The sequence below is a fragment of the Pristiophorus japonicus genome, chromosome 16 (genome assembly GCF_044704955.1).
Source record: "Pristiophorus japonicus isolate sPriJap1 chromosome 16, sPriJap1.hap1, whole genome shotgun sequence".
NCBI lineage: Eukaryota > Metazoa > Chordata > Chondrichthyes > Pristiophoridae > Pristiophorus > Pristiophorus japonicus.
In genome coordinates this window covers 114,573,769-114,593,916 of record NC_091992.1, presented here as the reverse complement: position 1 = coordinate 114,593,916, position 20,148 = coordinate 114,573,769, and the positions used below count along the sequence as shown (strand labels likewise).

Here is a 20,148-nt window from a genome sequence, read left to right as displayed (position 1 = left end):
TGCCTCTTCTGGGCCCCAAACTCTCGTCTCTCCTGGGCCCCGATCACATCCCTCTACGAACTCTTGCCGCTCCTTCGCCCCGACCTCACCGCTCCTGCTGTACCTGCCCGCACTGCAGTCAGCTGTCACCCTCCTGCAGCAGCACGCGCTGCTCCCTGCAGTGGTATGCCGCCGCACGTTGCTCCCTCTAATGGCCCCGGCCTGCTGATGGTCTTGCAGGCCGGGACCACTCCGATTACACAGGACTGCATGCATGCTAACCAGCAGAAGCAGCATGCTATTCACAGAGCTAAGTGATCCCACAATCAACGGATCAGACCAAAGCTCTGCAGTCATGCCATATCCAGTCGTGAATGGTGGTGGACCAATAAACAACTAACAGGAGAAGGAGGCGCGCCGGTAGTGGTGCAGCGCTGCACAATGTCCCATGCAGCGCTGCCACGATCCGAGGCTCCTTCCCTCCTTTAAAGGGAAGGGCCATCTCTGCAGGCTCTGCATTGGGACCAGTTAGCTGGTCCCTGAAGACAGCCGTGATTGGCCCGATTGGCCCCATGCACTCCAGCAGAGTCCCGGGCTGATTGATCGCGGCCTAGGAGCAATCGAATAAAAACACTTTATGCATTGCTAAAATTTTTCTCCTAACCGCGCCAACATCCCCTTTTACTTGTGCCTCCGGAGCTTCCGGCCTACTGAACAACGCCTCCTGCAGCTGTCGGTGTTGTTGCCTGGCGATGCTGCAGCTGTCGGAACTGAAGTTTGGGTCCGGGGCGCCACTGGGGTATGAGAGCTGGGCGCAAAGTGTTACCGCTGCGGCAAACCTCTCGGCCAAGTTAACAGCAGTCGTTCATCTCACCGCGCCCGGTCGTTAAATCATTAGCGTCCCGTTATCTTCCCCCCACCCCCACCCCCACCACCCCCCCACTCCACCGGAGGCGATAACAGGAGGCGCTAACAAGAGGCGCTAAGGAGGCCAATTTCTAGGCCATTGTTTTGCAAGTGCTTTCAATTGGAAATTGAATCTTGGTTCTTAGTTTCTGGATTCTTCTCAGGTAGAGAACAAAATGCCTTCGGCAAATCTATCTTTGTAAATGTTACCTGTTTTTCACAGCAGCTCAAGCAGTACCACTGCACCAATAGCAACATTAATAATGTTTTAAAGCAATAACTTCCTGAATATATAGACTAACGACATCATCTGTGACATTCCTTTGTCTTACCTACTCTAGCAGTGACTGCACAATATCTACCAGTGTTGCCAGCTCCAACACGAACTGCTTGAATATATACACAACCCACACCTTTTCTACTGTTAATCGTTCCAGCAGTGAATATCTAAACATACAATGCTCTGTACGATTTCCCTAATTAATCAAATGGTTTCTTCTTTAGTCAGTACAATTATCTTCCATCTGTCAACAATAAGTACTCAGGAAGGTGGAAGTGTATTGAAAAAAAAGATCTTGTACATATTTTGTTAAATTATGTAACAGGCAGCTCAGTACAATGAAATAAAGATTCTCTTAAAGGTCATGAATTCGGGGATTTTTACAGCTCATTGTGTATGTGCACCACATATGGTGACATTCGGATCAGTAATGAGCCATTCGGATCAGGAAGGTCCCATGATTATCTCTCGTCACTGCTGAGTTAGGTGATCTCAGCCAGGCCAGCAGTGGGAATGTTCAAAATAGCTTCTATATAGGGCTTAGTTTTCACCACCATGCTGCGCTGTTTTTTCGGAGTCCGCTGTTTTTTTTGAGCAAACTAAAATTTGCAAGTTTCGCCAAAGTTTCTGCGCCATCGTAAACTAGTTACCGACAATTTGTTTAGTTCCCAATTTTTTGATGTCGCTGGGGGAGGAACCTGCCGGCTGCGCCATTTTTGGCCATTTTAGCGAGTTTGGCCGTCTACGATTTTTTTTTTAAATGGCGCAGTGCACCGTTCTGATAAACCTTAGGTGAATGTAAGAAAATCGGCGCAGAGAAGGCGCCATTGTTTTAATGGAGCTGAGTTAGGTTTCAGAGGGAGGGAAGAAGACATTCATTTCATACACAACTGCATGATACATGTTTCTTTTTGCAGAAGGAAAAGAGAAACTAAATTTATTCAAGTTGTAAATGGGAATTGTGACTTGAAGTTCCACCCCATCACCGAATCTCTGCTCACCGGGCTCGAGGTACACAGGGTCGGAGCGCCAGCCGGCAGGATCGCTCCCTCGGCCGGACACAGGAGCTCGGCGCTCGGCTTCAAGAAGCCCGGAATAGGAGCGGCACAGACACCGGGGGCAGGGGGCCTTTCGGCCCGGGACAGGAGCAGCACCGGGGGCAGGGGGCTTTTCAATCCAGGATAGGAGCAGCACCTCTTAATGTGAAGAGGCTTGGGGCAAAAACAGAAAGGTGCGTGTGCAAATTGCTGTTGTTATTTATACAATGAGCTACCCAGAGGCAGTCAAGGACGATGGAAAGCAGTTCCTTCAAGTTACACACAGAGCTCAATTGAAACAACTAACAGCAGTTGTGTCTGTTTCTTCTTGCTGTAATGGAACGCCACCGTGGGCAGGGGCCTTTCGGCCTGGGATAGGAGCAGCACCGGCACTGGGGGGCATTTCGCTCCAGGACAGGAGCGGCACCGGGGGTGGGGGCCTTTCGGCCTGGGTTAGGAGTAGCACCGGCACCAGGGGCGGGGGCCTTCCCAACCCGGGATAGGAGTAGCATCGGCACCGGGGGCAGGGGCCTTCCCAGCCTGGGATAGGAGTAGCACCGGCACCAGGGGCGGGGGCCTTCCCAGCCCAGGATAGGAGTAGCACTGGCACCGGGGGTGGGGGCCTTTCGGCCCGGGATAGGAATGACACCGGGGCTCTACAATTGCTTATGTCTTGTGTATGTTTCACTTTCCAGCCTCAGCCCTTCAGCGTGTCCCTTGTTACCCTGACAACCTCAGTTTTTTGCCGCAGACCTTAAACTCCACCCACAGAGTTTAAGAATAATCTGTGCCGCATCAAATTCAAAATTTATTACGCCGAAACTTGCAACTTTAATGGCCGCAGTTGGCCATTAAAAAAACCTGACGTACCTTTACAACTGCGCCAAAAATCGGCAATGTAAAAAATTGGCCCCAATATTCCAGGGAATGGGGCGGGAAAAAGAAATAGGAGCCAGTGTTCTTGCTCCCAATCACCTTCCACTGATTCTTGCTGGAAGTGCATGAGTGAAGACAGGATTACGTTTGGCCATGATTGCCCAAACTGTGAAGAACTTGCTGATACTCCCTGATGAGCCTCATGTATGAAGTATGACCATTTGGGTGAGGTATTGAAGGGCTGCTGGCACCAGTACTCCTGCAGGAGTTACTGTCTTCAGTAATGGGAAGGTAAAGTATTATTTTATTTACCTCATCACGTTCCTTTTGTAGTTCTAGGACTTGTGTCTGGAGTGAGGTAATTTTATCTTTGTACATATCACAGTCAATCTTCAGAGTGGCACATTCCATCAGCATATTCTCCTTTTCATCCAGGTACTGGCAGGAAGGAAGTAAAACAGTTTGAATGTTTTTGAACTCATGGGAACCTCAGTTCAGAGAGAAGAGAAAGACAAAGGCTAGGTCTGGAGAAATCAAGATCAGATGAAATTTAAGACTATCAGGTTGATAAAACATTGGTAGATTAGTTCTGTATTAAGGTCTATAGAAAAAGATCATGCTGTGGGCAACAATTATGTAGGCATAGTGAAAGCTTACAACTCTGTGAAACAGCTTGGGACATTTTTCTACATTCCAGGTATTATATAAATACAAGTTGTGGTAAATTTACTGTTTGTATGGATTAACCAGTTCCCTTACTGCATTTTGTTTTTTGCCATTGTTCAGTATCATTGCTTCTGATCTGAAATTGGAATTCTGGTCATGTAATGATCCCAGTCCCATTTTCTAACCCAGCCTGCAGTAAAAACTGGCTCAATTTTCAAATCTGGGAGAATGAATTGTTCTGGTCCTCATCTGCAGCTAAATTATAAATGCGGTTATGAAGATTTCTTCATGCTTCATAAAGCATTTGTTTGCAATGTTATTAGAAATGTTGACCAGAGGAAATCTTCATGAACTAATTTACAGTCTTACTATACATAGCAAACAGGACAATTCATCACCCTGAAATAAGAATGGAAAATGGTGCAAATGCACAATAGGGGGCAGAAATTCGTCTCCTGCGATGGCGCAAAAACGGGCGCTATCAGATCGGTTGCCCGCTAGACGAGCGGCTGCTACTCAGGACTATCAGGCGCTGCACATAACGGGGGGTCACTCTGATCTGATCCAATCTGATCAGATACCCCCCCATTTTGCGCCACTGCCGAGACGTATTCCTACCCTCAGTCTGCCAGCAATTGAAAAGAGAGAAGGCACCTCAAAGGTTAACCTGTCTATCCTGTTTTCAGATGCTGATGGATCTGCTATATATTTCCCACATTTCTGATTTTGTTTGATGTTCATCATTTGTAGTTTTTTTTCTTTTATCAGCCACCACTCGCCCTCCCCGTTTAGTTAGAAACATTGGCTTCTTCTGAACTTTTGCCCTTTAAGTTTTTTTTCAAACCGATCAATTTTTTTTTTCATCTCAGCTCTGACATTTACTCTCACACTTTGATGTATTCAGCCTTTGCTGCTGGTGACAGATACAAACTTTCCATTTGTTTTTAAATGTTAAGTTTTCATTCTGCTGACTGTTTCATCCTTTTTGAAATTGTTATAGAAGGTGTGAGCCACGGATGTCTGCAGGCAAGAAAAGCTCCCAGTCAAGTCATAGGGTATGATTGTGCAGGCTCTACACTTCCAAAGCTGTTAGGTTCATTCTCCATAAGTGTCCTAAAAGTAGATTGTAGCTTATGGAGTCAAATTCTATGGCCTCGATTTTAAGTGGGGGGCTGTGTTGGGAAGGGCGAGGGTGTGGACCGGGGGGAGTTGAAACCCTCATGGGGATCTCAGTGTGAGGCCCAGGCCATTTTAACTCCCATCTTTCACTTAAATAATCCAGGGCACTCAGGGCTGGTGGGCAGGGGTGGAAATTGGGTCAGGAGCCTAGGACGCAAGGAGTCCTTGGGCCTGCCCAACCCTGGCCTTGCTTCTCCCTCTCGGCAAGAGAGTGGGTACCAAAGCCCTTGCCCAGCGCTAGCTTTATGCCGAGGACCATTCCCTTGGATCCCCGACATCCTAAGGCTCCTGACCCGATTTCCGTTCCTGCCCGCCAGTCCTGGATTATTCAAATGACCTTTAAGTTTAAATTAGGCCTCGCTTGCCTGCAGCCGGAGCCTTGGCCAACTTCAAAGTCGGCGAATTTGAGATGTCGCCAGACGGGAACAGCAAATCTTAATCCCTCCCACACACCTTTCTCGATGGGTGACGGGGGTTAAAATCGAGGCTTGTGTGTTTCATTATTGATCTCAAAATAGGGATTTAGGTTGGCCCCCAATGGGAAAGGAATGGTTACGGTGATGAAATATTGGAAGTGTTCGTTTCTCAATGCCGTTTTCCAGTTTTGTAATGTCTCCTTCAAACCCATCTACAAAGCCTAATGTTAGGTTGCTCACCTCATTCCTCAGACGCTCGGCCTGATCTAGCTGCAACCGCAGTGAGTTCATTTCTTTCATCAGATCCTGCCTGTCCTCCAGAGCTTCGACACGGTCCTGTTCCAAGATATCTATTGTCACCTGTTTAAAAGAAAAATTGAACATCTTCACAATCTTTGTGCAAAAAGCATTAATTAAATGTTTTGTATAACAAGCATTTCTTACATAGTGATATTTCTTCTGAAAGTCAAGCTTTTTTAGTAATATGAAGGATGAACAGTGACTACACTTCAAAGGTACTTCAACGGCTGTGAAGTATATTAGGATTTCCAGAGGTCGTGAAAGGTGCTATGCTATGTAAATGCAAATTTTTTATTTTTTCTTTCATAAGCGCTTTCCTGTCCTCGGCGTGATCTAAATATTGGTTATCTGAGCTCTCGGTTACAGAAATCAATCCTTTATATTCTAATTGGTAGGAAAATCAGAAATTAACTGTACTCGATAAAAGGTAATGATAACAGTGTGGCAACTTGAAAGTTAGAAAAGTTCAAAGAGAGAGCATGAGAGAAAGATAATGATAGATAGATAGATACATATTCACAATGCACTGCACTTACTGGGTTCATTTGCAATTCTTGAATCCTGAATCTCAGTTTATCAATTTCTTCTTTTAAATATAAAAGTTCATCTTGTTTCGGCTTAAATTCTTCTCGCAGCTTAGAGGACGTTCTTCGCTCAACATCAAACTCCACTTTTAGTTTCTTGTTCTTCATTATTAGGCTGTCCATCTTTAAAGTAAGTCAGACAGGATCACCATTTTTAGCCCAGCAACAAGATCGCCAAGAATTAAAAATATAGAATTTCTAGGTCTTACAGGTAGCGCACTTTTCATTTTTGATTAGGTTTCAGCTAAATACTGCATGAGTGACTTCTAATGATATGGTATGAAAACTTATAGAGTCTCTTTAATTCAGTAAGTCTCAGTTTCTTATCAGTTTGAGTATGCCATTTTGACACATTGCCGTAACAATGAGTATCTGGCAATATATCAATTAGACAAGTGGTTCAAAGTAGACTGTTTCAGCAGAGCATTGAAGATAGAGTTCCATTAGTAGAGTCTGATTTACCAAATGTTTCTGTATGTAATCTTAAAACCTGAATAAAGGTTTTCTTTTTCATTTAATCTCAGATTATGAAGAACTTTACAACAAATTCTAAACAAAAACAGAACTGAGATTGCAGTGTATATAAAGGAGGGGGGGATTTTCATATCTAGAAGTATGTTTCAATCTACAATTTCTTTCAAAGTGCAAGAAAAATGAGTGATAAATCATCAATTTCTAAAACGTGCACCACCAATCTAGCTTTCTGTATTTGTCTTTAAAAGTGACTTATTGTCAAATGCAGTTTATGATTAAATCCTGAAAACAAGAATAAGATGACATACCTGTCTTCGTGATACAGTTGTTATAACTGTAGCGATTTGTTTACTATTTTAGAAGCTGCACTTTTAATTAACCACGAGATGGTGATTAATGGAAATTCTCTTTAGGTTTCATTTAGATTCTTGTTCACTGGTGACCCACAGTCTAGTTTCTGTTACAGATAGGCTCGGTACTATGAATGTGGGAACTGCTTTGGGCCCAGGTTACTGCAGGCAGGACTTAAGGTCTACAGTCCAATAAGTCAGTGGGTTAGAAATGCGGCCAACCTGGTCCTGACAATGTACATTTATTAAAATCACTTTTGCAGAGAAAAGCCGTCAAATTTAATAGTTAAAATTAAACCTTAACATTTCTCAATTAAATATTAAAAAATGACAGGAAGGGCAGACAACAAGGACAAAGCATTGACCATTTGTAATGACAAAATGTAGACAAATGTTGCTCGTTTCTAAACTGCGTGCAGCAAGATATCAATATTACAAATGATCAAAAACACTAACAAAACATAACATCTGGCCTTAGCTGTGTCATTGTGTGTCAGCTGTGGCTCAGTGAGTAGCACACTCGCCTCTGAGTTGGAAGTTTATGGGTTCAAGCCCCACCCCAGAAACTTGAGCAGAAAAATCTAGGCTGACACTCCAGTGCACTGCTGAGGGAGTGCTGCACTGTTGGAGGTGCCATCTTTCGGATGAGATGTTAAACTAAGGATTAAAAGGGCTAGATTTTAGGGTTTTTGGGTAAAAACGTAAGCGATACATGAAAATTTATGTTTTTCCTGCGCTAAAAATTTAAGGCCTAACTTTTAGCCTTTGCGTCTGCACCAGAGGCGCGTCGCAAAGGGAGACGTTGTACAAGTGTTTGCGGCGCAAAAACGCGATCCTCGCCAACTTTAGTGCGGGGCCAGGAGCGCTGCAAGAGAGGCCTTGGGAGGGGAAAAAGCATTCCAAAATCATTAACAAGAACCTTAACTAACTAATCGCTGCAAAGAAATTAAAAAATAACAACATTAACTTAGCTTTTTTGCAGGTTTTCTAACTTACCGCTGCTAGCAGTGCTATACCGACAGATTTTATCTGTTGCTGTTCTGGGCGCGACGTCCGGGTTGGGAGTGTGTCGAAGCTCGGATGGTAATGCAATCTATGTCATTACACGTCCGGCGCAGCTCTCCCCGGTGGTATTTCCCATTGCCGCCGCAAACAGTTAACCGAGGATCCCGCCCGGGCTTTGCGACCAGGTTTTCGCTGTGGAGGGTCAAAACGTGGCGAAAACCCAGTCGCATACCCCTCGAAAATCCAGACCATTAGATGCCATGGCACTATTTCGAAAAAGAGCAGGGGAGTTATTCCCGGTGTCCTGACCAATATTTATCACTCAATCAACATAACAAAAACAGATTATCTGGTCATTCTCACATTATTATTTGTGGAGTTTGCTGTGTGCAAGTTGGCTGCCGTGTTTCCCACATTACAACTGTGACTACACTTCAAAAGTACTTCACTGGCTGTAAAGCGCTTTGAGAGGTCTGGTGGTCGTGAAAGGCGCTATATAAATACAAGTCTTTCTTTGTCTTTCCATTGAGAAATATGCAAGCATAAATTAAGGAGTTTGTACTACCCATTTGTCCACAATTGCAATATTTCACCTTATTTGAATCAACTGATTTTAGTGCCATCAACCTGATCATACGATGACAGAAACGTGACATTGAGGGAAGAGGCTAATTCATGACCGACAGCCTTTAGTAAAGTTTATTAAATCTGGGAGGAGGCGAGGGCAACATGACCACACTGCTTTTATGCTGCATGTCTCTTTGTTCATATCTAATTATTTATACAATTGCATAATTGCAGAAAGCCTTTCAGCATTACACACATGATCTGGACAGAGTAGTTATATGTTGTTTCATGACAGCTGTACAATCTTTCAAGTCAAATGAAATTTCTTCAAAAGCAATTGCTTCAACATCCTATAATAATATATTCTAAAGATTGGAGAGAAAAATTGCTTTACTTAAGCGCATCTATTCTAATATAGATTTCTAAGTCTATGCCTTTGATTGACTCTGGTTACTCATTTTAAACATTAGAGAAACGTAATAGCTACTTATTTCTGATATGAATTATGAAAAGACTAAACAACACTACTTATTTAAATTATTTTCTCTAGTGGATCAGGATCGAACCAAGCTTCTACTGAATTTTAGTCCAGTGCTGTGTCTGCTATAATTGCTTGCAGTGAATTGTGCTGCCGAGTTTTGTACCTTGACTATTTATTTGTACTGGCCTATAATTATAAGCACTACAGACTGCACTCACATACTCCTAATGATGTCCAATGCTAATAAATAGATATAACAGAGGTTAGATTATCTTCTGGTTGCACGTTGGCAAAAAGATTCCTACATAACGGAGCTTTCCTGTTGCATAACATGATGATGGGTAGTACCCTGATCCTTTGATGTACGAAAACACCGTCACATGGTTTCCAAAGAGCAAAGTACATGGCATTGATTTCTCTCACTGCCTGCAGGAAAGCAGCAAAATTCTGCCTGGCAGCTCCTTGCATAGCGCAGCCAATACCGTAAATCTCCAACATGTGTAATCATGGGTGTAAATCTATTTCCTATCATAGTAGAATACCAACAAATTGCTACTCTTTTCTTCTATTATTTAAATTAGTTCTCTTGTCTTGACTCTCTACCTCTCTCTTCTCTCCATTTTTTCTGCATTCACACGCTGACTTGCGATTATTCCTGAAATCATGTCCCTAAAGTGGGCTTCTTTGCCTACAGTGCAGTATGCTACTGAAACTTCCCCATCCAAGGCTAGTAATGTGGCTCATTACTGAAACAAACCAGGTCAGGTTAATTGTTTCAAAATGTCTGGCGGGATCACTTCAATCTCAGGCTTCCTATGTTATACATGACTGGCCAACTGTATCAAGAAAACAAACTGGCAACTATTTCCCCCCGCCCATTCGCTGTCAGAGGTCAAAGGCTTGGAATCATGGTCTGAACATGGTCTCCATTCACAGCTGAAGATGGGTTATACGTCACAGAAATGAATGATTGAACACTAAAGCAATACCTGTTGTTGTAACTCTCTGCTCCGTGACACAGACATTTCTTTCTCCTGCAGAGTGTTTGTATACCGCATTAATATCTGATAATTCTCCTCCTTCAGACGAATCATTTCATCATGGTGACGGTTCCAGTCCATCTTAATCCTACTTAAGTTAACCTCAGCTGCTTTCAAACTCTTGAGCTCAGTCTTGAATTGTTGGTTTTGCTCTTCCAAGCTTTGAACTTTCTCATGCAGCCGATGTTTGTGAGATTTCTCTTCTCCTAACAATTTCTGAGACTTCATCACTTCATTCATTAGAAACTGAATCAAACCCAAATTTCCTTTTTCAACTACAACAAAAGAAAGTAAACAGAGTTATTTTGATTGTTCTTTTTTTAATGCTTACTGTCAGAGCCCCTCACACTGGTACATGACTGAGCTGTGTGCCTCTCACCAATATATTGTAACACTAATGGCACCCCTTTGGCCAGAATATCTATCTGGATGGGTTCAAAGAATTGATTCTCAGGTCCTACTGAAGACAAAGAAATAAGATTTTTGCAGACCTCAAATCAAATGATGCCAACACTTTTAGATTTCTCAAATGCAGTTGGAAATATGACAATTATCACCTGAGGATCTCTTAATCAACCTTACATTTCCTCTTTACCATTTGCTATGATGTCTACAACTTGTATGACAACTGCAATATTGTGCCATTTTGTGTTGCTTACAGCACTTGTTAATGTAGTTCTTATAAAAATGCACACATGATGGCTGAGGACTGACTGTAAAAATTAAAGCCTCCTTGTATTACCTGCAAAACGGTATTTAATCCCCAGCCTATACATATCCGAGGAAAACAGCTGTATTGATAGGAAATAATCACTATTTTACAGGTGAGCCAACATAATATAATTTTAATCTTGCCCTGCAGGGGCAAGTTGCCTTCAGGTGCTTATAGGTAACCTAGATAAAGCTTTGCAACTGCGTCAAGATGGGATGTAAATAGGAGCACACTTGTGAAAAGCTGATTATAAATTAGCTTTGTGACAGATCAATTAAATACAAGAAATCAAGCAGTAATGAGGGGAATATATTCATGCAGTGTGGAAAAAGGAGAGGAAGGATATACTGGTGTTTGTTTTAAACATGCAAATATAAGTGAAAGAGATTGCCTAGAGATTATCAAAATTTGAGTTTTCTTGTTGAAGTATGATCTTTACAACAGATGCTTAAAGATCCCATAAAATTGGATGTTTTCCCTTCCTTTTTCCTGCCAATTTTCTTCCATCCCCGAGCAATTAAGATTAAGAAACTGGTATTATTATTCTCTCCCTAGTTTAGCTGAGTTTAGCTGAGTTTAGCCAGGGCAGCAGTGAGAACGCTATAATTGGTCTCTTTGGAGGCTGAATCTGCTGGGAGTTACCACTGATTACTATTCAGTGGCTTCTGCTAAGAAGTGGATGTGTGTGTGTGTATGCTGGCTGAGAGCAGGATTTGGCTCAGTAATAATGCCCCAAGCAGTCAAATAGCCTGCCGACTCTCACTGTTTAGGCTGGCACATGAAGAATGGTCACTTGGAGCCTCACCTCAGCCAGAGCCAATGCCTTCAGGAGAGGGAGCAGAGGAAAGGGGAGAAGATTGTCAAAACAAATGTGACTATCAAATATCCCAAACTGAGTCTTTTCATTTTCTAAAGTGGGACAACTATTATAAAGAAGTACAAGACAGAGGCTGCAGAGAAGTTGTTGGTGCAGTTTTATAAACAGCTTGCTCAGCTGGCCCATCGGTAGTGCACCCTCATCTACAGGCTGCGAGATTTTCGCCAACCAGCAGGCAGGACATTTGTAAACAGTGTGTAATGGACCAGCGTTTATTGTGAAAAGAGATTCAACTCTAGTGAGAGATTTTCATGAGCAAGCATGTTTTCTAAAATACTGGAGTAACACAAGGTATCTGCAGATGGCAGTATGAGCTTGTGTAAGAAGCTCTGTCGGTCGTACTAGAGCAGGTGCTGCAACAGCATTACCTGTAGCACAGAACATAACCAGCTGTCTATCAATCAGCAAAAGGAGTTCGGCTCAATTGTTGGAAGATAAAACCTGACACTGCTCCCCGCAAAATTTCCCCGCTGAACATGTCAGCTATGGCTCAGTGGATAGCACACTCGCCTCTGAGTCAGAAGGTTGTGGGTTCAAGTCCCACTCCAGAGCCCCAAATTTCCCCAGGCGCTTAGAGTGGCGTAGTTAGATGTGGTGCGCTGACTTCGTGGGGGAAAAAATGCGCCGAAAACTTACTGGGATAATTTGGTCGTTCCTGGATCCCTGTGGTCCCGTGGCGTGGTGCTGAGAAACTTGCGGGCGGTGGAGTTTGGGCTGTGTTTGTTCAGCACAGCTGCCGGGGGTGGGGTGGGGCTTGGGCCTTGTGTGTCGAGTGCCGGAGGGGGATGCATGACCGTTTGTGCATTAAAGTGCATGCGCAATGGGGCCAGGAACCTTGGCAATCGGATAGCAGCATTGACAGTGGGCCATATTAGAATGTAAGATGTGAATTGTGATTTTTGGGTGGCTGAGGGAGTGGAAAGGATTGATGCATGAAAGGTGAGAACTGTGTGTTTTCAAGATTACCTGAGTGTAAATCCAATACACCAATGACACAAGAGCGTGCAACAAGGACGAAGAGCTTCTTGCATGAGGAGGTGGAGAAACTAGTCACGGTCATTGATGGCAGGAGCTGGATATCAGTAAGAGTGGTCCCACAAAAGTTCCACCCAAAGAAATGAGGAGACACTGGCACCTAGTTGCAGAAGAATGCTCCGCAGGGGTGAAGACCGCAAGAACTGGAAGCCAGTGTAAAAAGAAATGGCACAACATTGGTCAAGTAGTGAGTGTAAATAGTATCTTTGAGTTTTAAATGGAATTGCATCTGTATATGTCCCATCCATCAGAAGCTCACCATGTGGCAAAAATTAATATTTTCATCTTTGCAGAAGAAATTGGCCCACAGCAAAAGGGAGAACACTAGAACAGGAGGAGGGCTGCCAAATCTGCACCAACTATCACCCCTGGAACAGAGGGTTGCTGCCTTGCTGAGTCACACCAGCAGAGAAAGAATCAGCTCTGCACAAGCTGGGCCAACACGCGAGGGTGAGGGTCAATCATGAAAATGCATCGTCGCCCTTCAAATCAACCTGCTGACTGGCCTGCTACGCGTGAGACTACTAATTCCACCCACACTGCCCCCTCCTTTCCTGCTAACCATTTGACTGATCTGAAGTATTTTGTAGAACAAGAAGATAATCCTGAACATCCTGAAGATCAACAAAAAGATCCAGATGCGTCTGCTCCAGACGAAGGCGGGTGGGGGAAGGAGGGGTCCATGGATCTGTGTTCACGGGAGAATGCTGATCGTGATATGGATCAGTCCATGGTACAGGGCATCACTTTGCCAGACACCTCTGCCACAACATTCCCTGGTTTCACACCTTCTGAGCTTGCGGGTCCCAGTGGCAGTGGTGGAATGCAGATTGTAACACCCAGAGCCCAACCGTCCCAGCCTGTGCCTCGCACTGGAGGGGTGCCGCTATGCAGACCCACGGCGAGGGGAAGGAGAAGCTGACCAGTCTCTCCTGAGATGCAGCCTTCATCAGATGTACATCAGGTTATGTCATTGGGTGAGGAGACCAATGCCCTTACAAGATCACTCGTGGCCGCCATCAGTGGGTTGCGTGATGAGGTTGTGACACTGTCGGGAGAAATATCAGCACTAAGACGGGAACTGAGGGCGGGCATGTCAAAGGGAGTGCAAACGATGGCAGAGGCCATGAGGGGGCTGGCTGCTGCAATAAGGGCACACAGGCCTGACAATCAAATGCCAGTCCCACTGCAATCCCCACACCAGCCTCTGCTGAGACTCAAGCGGGGCCCCCAGCCACCCCCCCCCACCACCATCACCGCCCCTATGAGGAAGTGCACATTCCCCGATATGTGGGTGAGAGATGGGTGCAGCCTTTCTTTGCTGTTGTTGTTGTTGTTGAAGTGCATTGTAAACTTTCCAATAAAAGATTTTTTGCATTAAAACGGAATCATGTTCCATTATCACCATACAACATTTAGGAACAACTGTAAAAAAAAACATCCCTCACCCCTACAGTCATGCGTGCCTGCTGCCCCAGCCCTGGCCGAAGGGCTAGCCGGTGCGTTCTGCAGTCGGCAAGGCAGGTTTGCTCTATCTTCAGTAGCTGATTTATCTTTCATTTATTTTTGATGATGTCGTGAAGATGTTGTGCTGAAGTTGTTTTGATGTTGTGCTGATGCTGTGAAGGTGTTTAGTGCTTTAGAATCCTCTAACTCACTTTCCCCCCACCCCGCATCTTTGGCTACCGATGCTGATTTCTTAAATGTAGGTAAGGTTTTTCCGTGCCTACAAAAGTGGCCACATACACTGGCCTAAGTTAGTTTAGAGTAACTTTTAGCTGGCCAAATTTGCTTCCATGGCCAAAACAGGCATAAGTGGCCGGTCACGCCCCCTTTTGGAGAAAAAAAACGAAACTAAAAAAAAACCTAACTAACTGATTTACACTGGAGCAAGTTAAATGGGGACATTTGCGATTTTTAAGTTACTCCAAAAAAAGCTACTTGCTCCAAAAAAAGCGGGGCAACTCTTGGGGAAATTTGAGCCCCAGGAACTTGAGCACATGAATCTAGGCTGACAATCTGGTGCAGTGCTGAGGGAGTGCTGCACTATCAGAGTTGCCGTCTTTTGGATGAGACATTAAACCGAGGCCCCGTCTGCCCTCTTAGGTGGATGTAAAACTATTTGAAGAAGAGCAGGGGAGCAATTGTCCTGGCCAATATTTATCCCTCAATCAACATAACAAAAATAGATTATCTGGTCATTATCACATTGCTGTGGGAGTTTGCTGTGTGCAAGTTGGCTGCCATGTTTCCCACATTACAACAGTGACTACACTCCAAAAGTATTTCATTGGCTGTAAAGCACTTTGAGACGTTTGGTGGTCGTGAAAGGCGCTATATAAATGCAAGTCTTTCTTTCTATGTTTTGAAAGTTTTTCATTAAAAATGGATAAGGTGAGCGTGATGGATTGTTTCCACTTACATTGAATGTTAGAACTTTCCCCTCAGACCACTTGCTTACTTGAATAGAATTTAGTAATGCCATATTTTCAAACGACAACATGAAATAATACTCAATGCTGGCCTATTTCATTACTGTTATTAAAGCATTTATTTTGTTTCATAACATTGTGTGATTATGGGCTTGTATTTTATAAATAAAGCAAATAATGAAGCTTTTAGATGTTAAACTAACAGTAATCCAGAAAATTTTGACCTTACTGAGTGCAGGATATTGATGGGTTCACATGTAGAGTTCCCAATCTCAAACAAGTCACCGTGTGAAAATGCCATACAGAAACATGGTGCTTCCACAAGTCAGATAAGAGAAAGAGAGAAATAAGGAGAGAGAGAGAGCGAGAGCAAGAGATGCAGAGATTGCGAGACAGAGACATTCTACATTCTTATGTACCACATAGAGGTTGGTTCAGAAAAATGTCAATGGAAATCTGAGAGAAGGTCCTCACTCCCTCTCACAGGTAGTGCATGGCCTGTTTTTTTTTTGGGGGGGGAGGGAGTGGGGGGGCAACAATAAAAATGAATTAGCTTACAAAAATAAATCTTACCGAGTATGCTGCTACAATCTCTGGTAGGTTCCTTCCCGGTTATTAATGTATAAATTTCAGGATTATAAAACCCTAAAGACTCCAGGAAGGCTACACCTCCTTTCTTTCCACGAGTTCTTAAGAGATCGAGCATATACCCTGGAGATAAAAATAGCATATTAATAATCTTGATTGACTGTGCCAATTAAGTAATTTTCGAGCTAGTGACTATTTTAAGGACCAATATTAGATAATAATAAAAATAATAAACCTAAAAATTAAATTGTTCGCATACTATATTTACAACTGGGTTGGCCGCTCCCCCCATAGATCAATGAGTTTTTATCCAGTCAGTTAGCTGTGTTAGCTGATCTCACACAGGCCAAGGAGAAGGGCACTATAATTGTTCTCGGTTTAGGGAGGGGAAAATGGCTGGTCCATTCCTGACCGCTATCCAGTGAAGCCCGCTGGGGTATTGTGTGAATTTAGAACATAGAGCCTGGAATGAGAAAAAGACCATTCAGCCTTCCTATCATGTGAAATGTCGGTTTGATAACCAAAATTCTGCAGAACATGCAGCAAAGCCACAGAGTACATGCAGGCCTCAGTTATCTCATCAGCACCAGAACGCAGTGCTGGCACAGGAGAAGGTAACAAATAAGAATTTCTTCTATGAGCTAGCAACAAGGGGACCAGACGGTGCAATGGGTTAGACACTGGCCTTCCATGTCTGGGACCTACATTCAAATCCAGCCCAGACGGTCTATTATCTGCAAGATTCCTATGTGGAATGAAACATAGAAACATAGAAACATAGAAAATAGGTGCAGGAGTAGGCCATTCGGCCCTTCTAGCCTGCACCGCCATTCAATGAGTTCATGGCTGAACATGCAACTTCAGTACCCCATTCCTGCTTTCTCACCATACCTCTTGATTCCCCTAGTAGTAAGGACTTCATCTAACTCCTTTTTGAATATATTTAGTGAATTGGCCTCAACAACTTTCTGTGGTAGAGAATTCCACAGGTTCACCACTCTCTGGGTGAAGAAATTCCTCCTCATCTCGGTCCTAAATGGCTTCCCCCTTATCCTTAGACTGTGTCCCCTGGTTCTGGACTTCCCCAACATTGGGAACATTCTTCCTGCATCTAACCTGTCTAACCCCGTCAGAATTTTAAACGTTTCTATGAGGTCCCCTCTCATTCTTCTGAACTCCAGTGAATACAAGCCCAGTTGATCCAGTCTTTCTTGATAGGTCAGTCCCGCCATCCCGGGAATCAGTCTGGTGAACCTTCGCTGCACTCCCTCAATAGCAAGAATGTCCTTCCTCAGGTTAGGAGACCAAAACTGTACACAATACTCCAGGTGTGGCCTCACCAAGGCCCTGTACAATTGTAGCAACACCTCCCTGCCCTTGTACTCAAATCCCCTCGCTATGAAGGCCAACATGCCATTTGCTTTCTTAACCGCCTGCTGTACCTGCATGCCAACCTTCAATGACTGATGTACCATGACACCCAGGTCTCTTTGCACCTGCCCTTTTCCTAATCTGTCACCATTCAGATAATAGTCTGTCTCTCTGTTTTTACCACCAAAGTGGATAACCTCACATTTATCCACATTATACTTCACCTGCCATGCATTTGCCCACTCACCTAACCTATCCAAGTCGCTCTGCAGCCTCATAGAATCCTCCTTGCAGCTCACACTGCCACCCAACTTAGTGTCATCCGCAAATTTGGAGATACTACATTTAATCCCCTCGTCTAAATCATTAATGTACAGTGTAAACAGCTGAGGCCCCAGCACAGAACCTTGCGGTACCCCACTAGTCACTGCCTGCCATTCTGAAAAGTACCCATTTACTCCTACTCTTTGCTTCCTGTCTGACAACCAGTTCTCAATCCATGTCAGCACACTACCCCCAATCCCATGTGCTTTAACTTTGCACATTAATCTCTTGTGTGGGACCTTGTCGAAAGCCTTCTGAAAGTCCAAATATACCACATCAACTGGTTCTCCCTTGTCCACTCTACTGGAAACATCCTCAAAAAATTCCAGAAGATTTGTCAAGCATGATTTCCCTTTCACAAATCCATGCTGACTTGGACCTATCATATTACCTCTTTCCAAATGCACTGCGATGACATCCTTAATAATTGATTCCATCATTTTACCCACTACCGATGTCAGGCTGACCGGTCTGTAATTCCCTGTTTTCTCTCTCCCTCCTTTTTTAAAAAGTGGGGTTACATTGGCTACCCTCCACTCCATAGGAACTGATCCAGAGTCAATGGAATGTTGGAAAATGACTGTCAATGCATCCACTATTTCCAAGGCCACCTCCTTAAGTACTCTGGGATGCAGTCCATCAGGCCCTGGGGATTTATCGGCCTTCAATCCCATCAATTTCCCCAACACAATTTCCCGACTAATAAGGATTTCCCTCAGTTCCTCCTCCTTACTAGACCCTCCGACCCCTTTTATATCCGGAAGGTTGTTTGTGTCCTCCTCAGTGAATACCGAACCAAAGTACTTGTTCAATTGGTCCGCCATTTCTTTGTTCCCCGTTATGACTTCCCCTGATTCTGACTGCAGGGGACCTACGTTTGTCTTTACTAACCTTTTTCTCTTTACATATCTATAGAAACTTTTGCAATCCGTCTTAATGTTCCCTGCAAGCTTCTTCTCGTACTCCATTTTCCCTGCCCTAATCAAACCCTTTGTCCTCCTCTGCTGAGTTCTAAATTTCTCCCAGTCCCCGGGTTCTCTGCTATTTCTGGCCAATTTGTATGCCACTTCCTTGGCTTTAATGCTATCCCTGATTTCCCTTGATAGCCACGGTTGAGCCACCTTCCCTTTTTTATTTTTACGACAGACAGGAATGTACAATTGTTGTAGTTCATCCATGCGGTCTCTAAATGTCTGCCATTGCCCATCCACAGTCAACCCCTTCAGTATCATTCGCCAATCTATCCTAGCCAATTCACGCCTCATACCTTCAAAGTTACCCTTCTTTAAGTTCTGGACCATGGTCTCTGAATTAACTTTTTGGCAGTCTCAAAACAGCACATAACTGGCTGTAATTTGGTGCCAAATTGCCAGTTTTACTCAGAGAAGCTGAAGGATGACGGACATGAAATGTGTCTCACCAATCTATCTAACTATGCTGCATCTGACCTCGAAGTGCTTGGTGAAATGGAAAGTGTTCCGCTTCCAAACAAACACAACTAAAATATCTTTAAAAAAAAAACAGCAGTACAATGTTTTTAAATACACACTTACCAGTTCTCATACATCGGTGTTTAAGGTGAGGGGCAAAAAGAATTTCTTCCTCATCTGTCTCCCCAATAACATGGCACTGACGCAGAAAGGGTGTGATATGGCAGGGCCGAACCTTGTTGGTGATTATGTGGCGCTGGCATTCAATCAGATCCCATATTGATTCCTCATCCAGATTCTTTATTTCCTTGTCACTTGAGACAACTGCAGCCATGATGGATCAAGACTAGAAAAGGAACAATCGAAGATTACATACATAAATACACACGTGCTTCATTGAAAACCCATGATAATAATCGGTTATTCTTGTAGGTAGTAGTGTGATAAGTATTTTCAATATTCAAGGTGTCGCACTGTGTGACACACAACAGCTGCTATTTTAGAGATAGAATACATTATTCTGAAATTGTGCAATCTGGCCACTGGGTTCCCACAAATTTCTCAAAATGCTTTCTGAATTTTTTTTTCAGTTGGAATTGTTTCTCAGTAACTGGAATTTCTAATAGCTAAAATAAGAATTTAAACAAAACAAAAAAAATCAACAATGACATATTTCACAATGACATGATTACATCTATCCATTGTCTTTTATGTCTTTAATTGCCTTTGTCAAATTTTTTACTTGAAGCTTTCATCCTCCGCCAAAGGTTTGGCCTAGAAATTCAGGCGCACCCATCACTGGGCGTGCTGATCAATCCCTGAGCCTGAATGTTGAGGCCTAAGGGGCCTGATATTGGGCCATGGGCCTCATTTCCGTCGAGCTGGTGAGCTGCAGAGATCAATAGCCGCTGGCGAAGCACAATCGAAGATCGGGCTGTGGCTGGTGTGGTTGCAATCCTGCAGGTAACTGACGAACGGGGCCGACCGGGAAAAGGGGCGATTTTGTGGGAAGGTAGCAGTGGCTGGAGGGAGGAGCAGTGGCGATTGAGGAAGTGTGGCTGGGATTCGGGGGTACTGGTGGCGATCGGTATCCAGCAGAGCCCACGTTCCTTAAATGTGCGGTCGTAACAAACTTACGTTCGGGTAAGTTCAGGGAGTAAAGGGTTATGGGGAGCGGGCAGGGAAGTGGAGCTGAATCCATGATCAGATCAGTCATGATCTTATTGAATGGCGGAGCAG

General features: G+C 43.9%; 1 protein-coding gene across 1 annotated transcript in view; it reads right to left on the bottom strand.

The window, feature by feature from the left end:
• card14 (caspase recruitment domain family, member 14) overlaps positions 1-19,243 on the bottom strand; it is a 69,503-nt gene extending 50,260 nt beyond the window's left edge. The window contains exons 1-6 of the mRNA XM_070858217.1: positions 19,033-19,243; positions 15,770-15,907; positions 10,090-10,415; positions 6,176-6,346; positions 5,580-5,699; positions 3,391-3,516 (exon numbers count right to left, since the gene is read on the bottom strand). Of these exons, the coding sequence (XP_070714318.1) occupies positions 3,391-3,516; positions 5,580-5,699; positions 6,176-6,346; positions 10,090-10,415; positions 15,770-15,907; positions 19,033-19,243 (1,092 nt within the window). The remainder of the gene's footprint in view (positions 1-3,390; positions 3,517-5,579; positions 5,700-6,175; positions 6,347-10,089; positions 10,416-15,769; positions 15,908-19,032) is intronic.
• Between the last annotated feature and the right edge of the window lie 905 nt (positions 19,244-20,148).